The 12926-nt window shown below is 37.4% G+C and overlaps 1 protein-coding gene across 1 annotated transcript; it reads right to left on the minus strand.

Moving 5' to 3' along the window:
• Positions 1-338: 338 nt before the first annotated feature.
• LOC145624877 (disease resistance protein RGA2-like) lies at positions 339-1703 on the minus strand. Its single transcript, XM_081677962.1, has one exon. It carries the CDS (start codon positions 1701-1703, stop codon positions 339-341), a length of 1365 nt encoding a protein of 454 aa, XP_081534088.1.
• Between the last annotated feature and the right edge of the window lie 11223 nt (positions 1704-12926).

Here is a 12926-nt window from a genome sequence, read left to right on the forward strand (position 1 = left end):
TTTGTTTGTGTCATGAGACAACTCCTTTAGTTGTCTGCATTTAAATAGTTTTAAAGTTTGTAGATTGTGAAGCTTGGCGATTGATTTAGGGAGCATCTCCAATTCATCATTATTTGACAGATCAAGGTACCTCAAGTGTAATAATTTATCAAATTTATCTGGTAATGTTTGAGTAATAGAAAAACTCAAGTCAAATGCCCTTAAGTGATTACAACTTGAAATAATAGCATCCACATCGCTATTTGTGAAATCACAATAACTCAAACTAGTACGCAAACTTTTACCTGGATAATTACTTGAGCGAAACCAGGTAGCCAGACCTTCATTACTATCAATTATTAGATGGTGAACTTTTTCTTCAAAATCATTTCTACAATCTGTAAATTTGCAGACTCTTTTGCTACTTTTCTAGCAAGTTCATGTATGAGATCATGCATTTTAAATGAATAAACTTCATCAAATCCATTCCCATTAATGTCTTGGAAAAAACATCTATGCAATAGAATTGATAAATTTTTTTCACCGACATCTTCCTTGCTCTCAATTTTAGAACTTGGAACAAGATATCCTTGTGCCATCCATAGACAAATTAACTCTTCTTTCCTAATAACATAGTCCTCGGGGAAGAGTGAGCAAAAGCTGAAGCAACTTTTTAACTCAGGAGCAAGATGATAATAGCTAAACATCAATGTTGGCATTATGTCGTCATCATCATCACGTAACTTAGCCAAATCGACACTTTTGAATAACTGCCAAGCTGCAACATCTTGATCACACAACAAACTTGCTACCACCTTTATTGAGAGCGGCACATTGACACATTTTCTCACTATTTCTTTACCTATCTCAACTAGACCAGTGACTGCTTCGTCTTCCCTTTCTCCAAGCGATATTTTTTTGAACAATTTCCAAGAGTCCTCTTCCGAAAGACCAGGCAACACATGAATTGGATAGTTTCCAATACATACTGCTACCTTCTTGGAGCGGCTAGTCACTAAGATCCTACTTCCCTTTCCCCCTAGGATCAAGAATTTTTTCAACTCAGTCCACTTCATACAGTTCTCAGACCATACGTCATCTAAAACAAGCAAGTACCTTTCCCCTTCTATCTTATTTCGAAATTTTAGATATAAATCCTCAAATTCAAGCCCCTCCTTGCTAATCATCTTACCTAAGATATCTTCCATGCTAAAATTTTCAGACACACAAACCCAGTACATATCTTCTTTAAATGCCTCTTTGATCCTACGATCATTATATGCGAGCTGTGCAAGAGCAGTTTTTCCCAGCCCCCCAATCCCCACAATGGTCACAAAAGAAATATTATTTTTTTCCAAGTCGTCCTTTAACAACAAATCCACAATGATCTTCTTGTCAGCATCTCTCCCAATAATATCATGTTCAAGCACATAAGAACATGTTTTCTCTCTACTTTTGACAGGCTTATACAACTTACTAAACCCAAAATCATTATGATTTTTAGCTGCATTATCCAACTTTTCTCTAAGTTTCTTAATCCCACTTGATATTTTAGCAGTAAATATCAGTTGATTATTATCAGAGGAGAAGAAACGGCGTACCTTCTTAGAAATCTTACCACCAGGCATTCTATTCAGGCGTTGAGCAATGGTATTGAATTCATCCATCAGCATCCGCATCATAGACAGCGTCCTTGAGGTTATCAACCCAGTTTTGGCCTTCATTTGTGAGCTCCTAACACTTGGAGTCCGCATCTACAAGGAACTTTGTGATGGTTTTGACAGTTTCGAGCAACTTCTGAAGCTCAGATTCATACTTACAGGTGGAGCATAGGCTTCTCACTTCTGCACACTGTAATGTTGCAAACAGCGTTTGAGCAACAGCGAGTGCAGTAGCAACATCCATTTTACAGTAGAGTACGTGTTGAATAAAAAAGAGCAGAGAAATTAAAAGATGAAGCTAAGAGTTTTGGAATTCTTTAATTTTTTTTTTAACAGTGAGTGAATTTGCTCTATGACTGTTTAAATAACCAAAGAACCTTAGCTTTTTGGACAACATAAATGGAAAGAACCTTAAAATATAATATTTCTATTATAAAAAAGACCTATAGCAAACGCGTATCAAAAGAATCAATACTCCATGTTTGACTCAAGTGTCCAAATTTGTACTCGTATCTGTAAATAATTTGGCAGTGTTCAATTATTATATGACACTGTAATTATTATAATGATGTTGTCTTAGCAGAAGAGTAATATTGCAAATCGCAACGGGTATATCAACAAAATCAAGAAAAACCTCACATGCATTTAAAAAAGTTATCAACAAACATTGTCCTGTCATATTGGCTACTTAAATAGTTTAGTCATTGGTCTTTGTTAAAGAAATTTAAGGTGGGTAAAATGACTGAAATTTGGATGGTTTAACACTTAGCTGGCTAAATTTCAGCACCTCCTTTGGATGGTTAAGATACTACCTCATGTTTGGTAGGTAACAGACTTCTTATTCAATTTGTTTGTATTGAATCTATTGATATAAAGGTATAGCTAAGGTTGTTTCAGTATAAAAACATTGGCATAAGCAAAAAGATCGTCAAGCTTTTTCAAATGAAGCTAATAAGTATGCATCATGCATATTTAATTTAATAATAATCCCTCCGTTCTTATTTACATAGAAATATGATACTCCGTAGTCCGTATATCTATTACTAGTACTACGTATTAAAATGTTAAGTCATTACATGGCGGCAAGCAGTGGTGCGCTGGCGTTGAAGTGATCGATTTAGAGTTGGCGTTCGGTATTACGTGACTTTACTCAGTTTTTTCCGTTTGCTTTGTGTGGAATTTAGAGATTTACATAGAACATTAACAATTGAAATTCCTACACCTAATTTTTAACTTTTATAGCAATGACTAGTTTACAGTTTGTGTAATCCATTGATTTACATGGTACTCATGTAGAATGATAGTCAAATTCACCTTATTTTTTTTGCTTATTTAAACTTATTCAATTTAAATTGGTGTGCTCCGATCTGATTTTTTATGTTTAAATCTGATATAAAGTCTAAGAGCATCTCCAATGGCAAGCTATTTACCAAATTAGCTTGCCATTGCCACATAGGATTTTAAGCTACTCCATTTTCTAGCTAATTTGTGCAATAATGGTTAGCTAATTTCTTAACATTTTTTTATTCAATTAATATATTACTTTGAAAAATTATTTTTAGAAAGTGAAATTATTGCCAAAACATTGTTTATTTACATTTACTTTTTACGGTGATATACATTAGCTAGAAAATATATTGATTGATTAAAAAAAATCAAACATATATATATATATATATATATATATATATATATATATATATATATATATATATATATATATATATAAGACCAATATATACATATTCAATATAATGTAATTAAATAACATAACAACATAAGTTAAACACTATATTATAAAATTAATAAACAAGCATATTATCCATTAAGGGATTGCCCTTTGAAACAACTCCATATATGTTCCACTAGATCCGCCTTTAGTTGATGATGCATTTGTCTATCTCGAAGGGTTGCATCCCTTTCAAGAAAAGCTCGAAAATCTAAAGGGTTCCCTTGATGAACATCATCGACAATTATTGGTGTGAAATCATCCCGCGAAAAGTTTTTTGTGTATGTGTGTCTCTCATCTTCAACAATCATATTATGCAATATAACACATGCTTCCATTATATCATGGAGCTTGCATTTATGCCAACAACGTGTAGGTCCACGAACTATCGCAAAACGAGATAAAAGTACTCCAAAAGCTCGTTCGACATCTTTCCTTGCACTCTCATGTTTTTTCTTGAATAAAAGCCTTTTGGGATCTTGGGGATGTGAGAATGATTTGACAAATGTAGCCCACTCGGGATATATACCATCAGTAAGATAGTACCTGTAGACACACATTTGTGTCTCCCCAAAACCAAACCCAGTGATGAGTACCTTTCACGTCGAATCATAATCGAATGAAGCGAAAGTGTGGAAAGTCTAGTGTTACGGAAAGTTTTAATTTCTTTTCTCTTCTCTCTATTTTTGAAAACTTATTTTAAGAAAACAGCCAATCCAGTTTGGTTGGTCCATGATACGGGTCCAATAGTAGTGTAGTTGGATGGGGCTTCACAAGAGCTTTCCAACGTTATATTATAAGCCCAATTCCGATGAATATTGAGGAAGTTATGGCCAATTTACTAAACTGGGCCCGGTTCGAACTTTATATGCGGCCCAATGATCTAGGGGAGGGCCTAATATGATTTATCATTCCTAATGCAATTAGGAATGGTTTTAGTCTTTTAGATTCTTCAAGAAGGTTTTTTTCATTCCTAATTCAATTAGCATTGATAAATTGACTTTTGTTGACTTTTCAGAGTTTTAATTAAAATCAAAAAGCATTTTCGAAGAAAAGATACGATTTTATCCTCCAGTACGGCAAATTTATCTGATTTTCGAAAACGCGTCAACAACAGGCCTGGCGCTTGGCGCCAGCCATTGGCGCCTGGTGCTAGCCATTGGCGCCTGGCGCCAATTAGCTGGTGCTGGCGCCAGCTCTGTTTTGCGTGCGCCAACCTCTTTTTTCGTGCGCCAAGTGCTCTGTTTTGATATTTTATCTTTTTGGCTGATTTCTCTATAAATAACGTATTAAAAACTCTGTTTTCATTAACCAATTTTCACGAATTCTCATCAACAATCAGTTTTCATTCGCAATTTTTAATTCTCTAATTCTCTCTTAATTCATTCATCTTTCTTCTCTAAACTTTGTTTTCATATACAAAATTCCGCATTCGCAAGATCTAGAAACACCTAGCCATATTCGAAGTTGCCTTCGCCCTAGACGTGAAAGGTTTAATTTCTGAGGGTTTGGTCCCAAATCTCTCTTTCAATTATTTAATTTAATTGTTTTTATTATTATTTTCCTTGAAGTTACTAACGTGTGTATTTTGTTATTAGAAAGAGGTACGAGGCATCAAAGTAAGTGCTTTAATGGTTTTCATTGATGTTATGATGTACAAATCATGTTTATATTGTTGTTATGATATTCCTAGTATCATGTCTAGGGTATTTTTAATATTAAATATGATTGCTATGATGCCTTTTATTCTCTTCCTAATATTTATGATTGTTAGTATCATGGTAGGGCTAAAGATTTGATTTTTATTGCTTAGTGACATGCTAGGGTTTGTTATTAATCTTGTTAGTATAATGCCTAGGATCTTGCTATTATTATTATGCTTTAACATGATTTATGATTATTTTTATAATTGTTTTGATAATGATTATAATTTTATTATTGCTATAATTATTATTATTATGAACATGATTATTATTATGATTAATATGATTGTTATTATGATGATTATTGTTATGTTTATGATTATAATTATTATTTTGATGTTGCTTGATGATATTTATTGTTATTGCTTGATCACACCTTTTATGCATGCTTAAAGGGAATTTGTACTTGTAATCACGCTTAATAAGATATTAATAATGTTGTTAGGGTTAATTTGATTATAATTTCAAGTGATCGCCAATAATAGATTTATTTGTGCATTAATATTCAACCAACATAGATAAACAGGTTTAGGGTTAATCCTATTGATTGCATATTAATTAAAAAGCGCACATGAATACGATCAGAATAAAGTAGATGCCTATTATTAGGGCAGGTTCAATCTCTTTTAGGTTGGATTTGTACCTTCATCCCCGAACCCTTATTTGGTTCAAGACCTTATGGAGTTGACGATCTCCTGGATCGTTAAGGGGTGTAACCTTCACCCTGTGAACGGTTTACAAGTTCCTAAAACTTGTTGGCGACTCTTTTGCTCTATCTTCTTCCCTTTTGGACGCCACCGTACTTTAGTGTATGATCACAGTGGGGTTCAAGCTAAGGGAATTAACGCTTGAAATTATTCCCTACAGTTTTTGGCGACTCCACTGGGGAGGATTTCTATTGTAATTCCTGAATTTGTTTCGGCAATGATTTAGAATGAGTGGATGAGACTCGAAAAGTTCTAAGTATTTCATGTGCGTAATTTTGATTAACATTATTGTCATATGCATAAAATAGATCTCATTGGAAAGATCATCCGTAATGAGTTAAAAACATAGGATTTTACACGTAGGAAATTTGAGAAATATCTTTCACAACTAGGACTGAAATAACACCGCGCGAAACTGGAAAATTTTATCGAGCACAGAAAGCTAATGAGGCATGTGGGAAGTAGCGTCAGGGGCCAGAGCTTGGCGCCAGCATTTTAGTAGTAGCGCCAGACGCCAATATTGGCGCTAGGCGCTACAGTTAAAAGCTGGCGCCAGTCTCTGATTGCTGGAGCCAATTTCCCCCAATACCGAGCCAGAAATATGCGTTCTAATTTCGACCGGTTTTTCGTATTGTTTGCTCGATCCTACTTCCTGATTGAATTTTTTCTCACTTTTCTGAAACCTATATGTGTTCTACATATGGACATAACCCTCTGGGAATTCATGCTCCATCAACCCGATTGAACGCTCCGTGCAACAAAGGGTACATCCGAGATGTTGAATTCACCAAACCATGGAAGCGAGTTTTTCTAAAATCGCGGTGTCCCATCCACTCGCGCCAACCCTTCACGGTTAGGCTTCCACGCGGTGCATCCAGACAATTAACCATTGACCCTCTATTGACTAAACCATATCCCGAACTTTAGAGAACTAGAGCCATGGTTAGGTTGCAAACTCATTGCATCATATTGTGCCTACTTGACTAATTGTGCATTATTTGTTGTGCATATATTCTAGGAAATTTTAGAAAATAACACCAGGAAAAAACCCATATTTTGATTATAACACCACAAAATTTAAAAGTTTGATTATAACACCACCAAAAAACCAAAAAAATTGATTTCACCACCTCTTACTAACGTCATCCAAAAAACCATTAGTAGGTCCCACTTAGTATACGTGTCAAGTATATACTGGATAAAAATAATAAAAAAACAAAAAAAAAAAAGAAAAATCCTAACCTAGCCACCGCACTCTCCACCGGCGCCATTCCACTTGCCCTCACCGCCGCTGCTAGTTCCCTCAGCTGACCACCCTCGACCGACCACCCTTGACCGACTACCTGAACGAGCACCACCCTGACCCTTAAACACCGTACCCAGCTCAGCCCAGCCCCGATTCAATTTGATTTCTTGAAACGGGTTAGGGTTCAGGTGAGGGAGGTTTTTGGGTAATGTGGGTTGGGATTTCGATTTTCGACGAAAGCTCTAGGTAAGGAAGAAGATTTCGGCGACGATGGTGGTGATGTAGTCGAGGTAGCTGTTGGTGGCGTGATGTAGGAGTTCGGCGGCATGGGTTGGTTTTCGGGTTAGGACGTTTGGTGGTATGAGTTAAGCGGCGTGAGTGGTTTTCGGGGAGGGGGGAGGCGTTATTCGTCGCCGTGGGATGATTTTGGTTGGGGAGATGGGTGTCGCCGGTTTTGGTTGGGGAGATGGGTGTCGGCGGCTGAAGCGAGGTGGCGCCGGTGGTGGGGCTAGCTGGGTTAAGGGATTTTTTTTTCTTTTTATTATTTCATCTTTTTTAAGCCTATAGGCTATTGACACATGTCAATTATGGGGCCCACTAACGGATTCCATCCAAGAATCCGTTAGGTAGTGGTTAAATCAATTTTTGGTGTTTTCTTGTGGTGTTATAATCAAAATTTATTTTTTTGTGGTGTTATAAACAAAATTTGTGTTTTTTTGTGGTGTTATTTTCTAAAATTTCCAATATTCTATATCTTTCCTAACCGTTTGTTTGACTTGTGTTAAGACTAAATAAACTGATTAATGACTAAAGGACTTTGTTTAATTAATTAATTAATTAATTTGAGCTAATAAATAAACATAAAATCGAGTCATAGTTCCTTTAAGTCAACCCGGATTTTATTCCCGTATACTGCACAAACGTCAACTTTTTTTGGTTATAGCCGGAGTTATAGGAAGAACTACGAGTCGTACAACCTATGTCAAAAAGAGTGTTCACTCCACTTGGTATGAGTTATGAAACGGCTTTCAAGAATCTACATCACAAAGGACTAGTCATGCCCATAGGGCCCATCAAAGATCCAGTTCCAGAAGCCAGGCCACCTAAGTGGGACCCTAATAAGCACTGCAAATATCACCAAGGAAAGGGTCACGACACTGAGGAGTGTTGGAAACTCAAAGAAGCTATTCAAGATCTGATCGATGACAGTGAAACTTCCGAGATTCTAGCCATCGAAGATGACCAAGCATCCTTCGATCCATCACTTCTTATTACACCTGTAGGAGAGCCAATTATCGAGACAACTTATATGACCTCTCTCGATGAAGTGGCCATGATTGGGGAGAATGAAAGTCTTTTCTTAGATAATACCAGGGAAGACTCGTCAAGTCTAAAAGAGGACGTTCAAAAATTGCAAGATGTCGTTGCCATGCTCTTGAATGTGGTAGAAGAATTAGCAAATCGGGTAATGGCCATCGAACAAAATTCTCGCCAAGAATTTAATGAAGAATTCAATGCTCCTAAGCCACAGGCAAAACGGACCATTGAAGAATACACACCAATAGGAATGACTTACAATGAAGTTTTTGACTGTCTTCACGATCAAGATCTTATCCACCCCATTGGTCCCAGTCAAGACCCTCCGCCTGAAAAACGGTTTCCCAATTGGAATCCAAATTCTTATTGTCGATACCATAGAGGTCGTGGTCACACCACCGAAGTATGTCTCGCCTTCAAAGATCGTGTTCAAGATCTCATTGATTCAAATCTCCTTCATGTTCCTCTGCGCGACAAGAAGGCCAAGATCAGTGACAATAGTAACAGTGGCTGTAAAGGGAAGAAGAACAACTATCCTTCTTCTTCCAAAAACACCTACTCTAGTAATAGTGTTGGTACTTTCGACCTTAGTGAGATCCTAGCCATGGGTAATCGACTGAGAAAGGATTTCACCCCCATTGGGATTAGCTACGATAATGCTTTCGATCGACTCCATGCCAAAGGACTCATTACTCCCATTGGACCTATTCCGGATCCCCCACTTGAGAAGAGATCGCTTAGTTGGAATCCAGACGAACACTGCAAGTACCATCAAGGTAGGGTTCATGCTACAGAGAGCTGTTGGAAGCTAAAGGAGGCTATCCAACATTTGATTGAAAATAACAAGCTTCCCATACCTCCAGTTAACAAGAAGAGCGAGTGATGATAAAGGAAACAACACAAGACAAGAGGCGAGCTTCAACGAAAAGATTTCATGACCTCTTTTTCTATTTCTTTTTCTTTTTCCTTTCCCCAATAAGTCTAGCATAGGCACCTTTTCTTTTCCCTTAGATGAATTTTGTAGATTCGTTTCCCTTTTTTTTTTTTTTTTTAATAAAATGAGCATTTATTTTCTTATATATGATCATCACATTGCATTGCATTAAAAATAAAAAATAAAAAAAAATCCATGGCGAATTAAGCACAAGGTATACCAATGATTTAAGGCACCCCTTGTAGCAATATCATATTACCTTTCACCCTTCAATTATACATCCTTTCTTCATAAACCACTTTGGGCCTCGTCTAACGATAGACCTTTCTTTTTTCCAACCTACATCTATCTAACCTTGGGATGGGACAGTGTGCAACTTATGAAATTCTAAAGAATGCTTGAGCAAATTCAAAAGATTAAAATAGCAAAAATAAGCAAAAGCAAAAAAGTAAATAAAAGTGTACAAAAGGGCAAGTGTTCCAATGTCTTTGATATGAAAATATCTTCGATAAGAACACGTCTCAGATTGCGTCTCTTATCGAGTGCTCGGTACCGTGCCGGAGAAACATGAATGCCAAGTGAGTGATAGACCACATGATCGGGATTGCCCACACTTCCAAAAATAAAATAAATGCTAAAGCAAAAAAAAGCTAAAAAAGAGTTAAAATCCTCAAGCATAAAAATATAAATATTCCAAAAGCAAGGTTGCACACCTTAGGGACTTACTTAAGGTCTTGAGCCTTTTATCCCCTTCTTCTTCAAACTTTAGCCTAACCACGTTACAACCCTTAAAAAGACCTTTTTAAGGTATACACACACTTGTGCGAGGTTCGGCTAGAGCTATGTTCGGCCTGATTCCTAACGGATACGTAGGCAACCTCACATCGAGGTGCGGCCGTAATAAACATTCATTCATATTCACATTCACACACTTTCACCATGATCATATCAAGGGATTTCCTATGCTCATCCCTATTCACCTAGAGATAGACTTGGGGGCTTGATCCCTATATCATTAGCTTACCTAGCCTAAGAGTCACCATTATTTGACTCTTCTAATAATAATATTTTTCCACACACTTAGCCTTTGCGGCCTAGCTTTAGTATCACTTTCACACACCGCACAGATACATGACCAAATATACTTCCCTTAGGAACCCTTTGTCATGAAATCTTAACATAAAGATGAAGCATGCCTTGTCACATCACTCATAATGGTCATTACATAGAAGTATGAAGTGCTTAGCCTCCGTGCCTAAGTTACCCAAATACTTTCATCATTGAGTCAACCATTGAGACAGCCTAGGATGGATTAATCCTAGCACCTTGAGAGACAGTATCAAACAACATTTGACTAAGCTCATTCAACATGCAAAACGTCACTTCGCTTCTTCTTTTTCACGTCTTTCTTTTTCGGGAGAAAGTCGGTACCCTCCACAAAAATGACGGAAAATTTTTGCTTTTTTGCATTTTCGAGTCGCTTAATCAACACTATGCACACACGGGTCATGAGTCTAACACATGTGTCATTTTGTTTCGAGTCGAGTCAACCTCGAGTCAATCATATCGAGTCAAGTTTATACCTTGAGTCGTGTCATCGCAATGAGTTATTGGCTCATCACGGAAACACCGACATACTGGTTTTAGCGGAAGCAAAGTTCAGGCGAGCTTTAGAGATCGACAAACGTTGCTCTTCGGAAATTTTTCTTCAGAATATTATCGCAACAAACGCTCAAGTACCAGAGCTCTATTGTTCAAAGACGCGTGAACATCTCTATCAAGCTCTTTTGCTCCAAAGGCGCGTGGGCATATCATTCAAAAGCTCTTTGTTCAGAGACGCGTGGACATATCATCAAAGATCTCCTATTTACAAGCTCTTTTGCTCAGAGACGCGTGGGCATCCTATTTTCATGCTCTTTGTTCAGAGACGCGTGGACATATTCAAAAAAAGAAAAGAAGCTCTTTGTTCAGAGGCGCGTGAACATATCAAAAAGAAGCTCTTTGTTCAGAGACGAGTGAACATCGAAACACCAAGGTGGCGTTCCCTAGATTGCGGAGAGTTGTCACAAACAACTGAAGGTAATTTCAGGCGAAGTTGTCTTCGATCGTGTTCCCTTAGGCATGGAAGATGGTCAATGCGGACGAGGATTGTTTCGAGAGAAATAATCTTCGATAGTATTCCCTTGGACGTGGAGTATTATCAATGCGGATAAGGATTGTTTCGAGAGAAATAATCTTTGATAGTATTCCCTTGGACGTGGAATATTATCAAAGCGGAGAGGATCGTTTCAGGCGAAGCAATCTTCTAATTTGAAAGCAATTACAGGCGTAGCAATTTTCAAGCGGGATGGCATTCTCTAGCTTGCAGGAGGTCATCAAAACAACAGTAAAGCGGCAGCAAATCAGTTACTTTCAGAGACGTGTGCTCGACGGTGCAAGATACGCGTTTCTTAACTCATTTATCTGTTTAACTAATGCTAGTTTTGTAGGTATTGGCGTTACAAGAATGATTTAGGATCGCAGAATGTTCTGAATCATTCTCCGTCCCTATCGATACTTTGGCTTTCGTTTTTTGAAACTCGCGTTTCTCCAAACTCAGTCAAAGTGGGGGCTTATGTAGACACCCATTTGTGTCTCCCCAAAACCAAACCTAGTGATAAGTACCTTTCACGTCGAATCATAATCGAATGAAGCGAAAGTGTGGAAAGTCTAGTGTTGCGGAAAGTTTTAATTTCTTTTCTCTTCTCTCTGTTTTTGAAAACTTATTTTAAGAAAACAGCCAATCCAGTTTGGTTGGTCCATGATATGGGTCCAATAGTAGTGTAGTTGGATGGGGATTGACAAGAGCTTTCCAACGTTATATTATAAGCCCAATTCCGATGAATATTGAGGAAGTTATGGCCAATTTACTAAACTGGGCCCGGTTCGAACTTTATATGCGGCCCAATGATCTAGGGGAGGGCCTAATATGATTTATCATTCCTAATGAAATAAGGAATGGTTTTAGTCTTTTAGATTCTTCTAGAAGGTTCTTTTCATTCCTAATTCAATTAGCATTGATAAATTGACTTTTGTTGACTTTTCTGAGTTTTAATTAAAATCAAAAAGCATTTTCGAGGAAAAGATACGATTTTATCCTCCAGTACGACAAACTTATCTGATTTTCGAAAACACGTCAAAAACAGGCCTAGCGCCTGACTCCAGGCATTGGCGCCTGGAACCAGGCCTAGCGCCTGGGGCCAGCCATTGGCGCCTGGTGCTAGCCATTGGCGCCTGGCGCCAATTAGCTGGTGCTGGCACCAGCTCTGTTTTGCGTGCACCAACCTCTTTTTTCGTGCGCCAAGTGCTCTGTTTTGATATTTCATCTTTTTGGCTGATTTCTCTATAAATAACGTATTAAAAACTCCGTTTTCATTAACGAATTTTCACGAATTCTCATCAACAATCAGTTTTCATTCGCAATTTTTAATTCTCTAATTCTCTCTTAATTCATTCATCTTTCTTCTCTAAACTTTGTTTTCATATACAAAATTCCGCATTCGCAAGATCTAGAAACACCTAGCCATATTCGAAGTTGCCTTCGCCCTAGACTTGAAAGGTTTAATTTCTGAGGATTTGGTCCCAAATCTCTCTTTCAATTATTTAATTTA

Source organism: Chenopodium album, chromosome 3 (assembly GCF_948465745.1).
Source record: "Chenopodium album chromosome 3, dcCheAlbu1.1, whole genome shotgun sequence".
NCBI lineage: Eukaryota > Viridiplantae > Streptophyta > Magnoliopsida > Caryophyllales > Amaranthaceae > Chenopodium > Chenopodium album.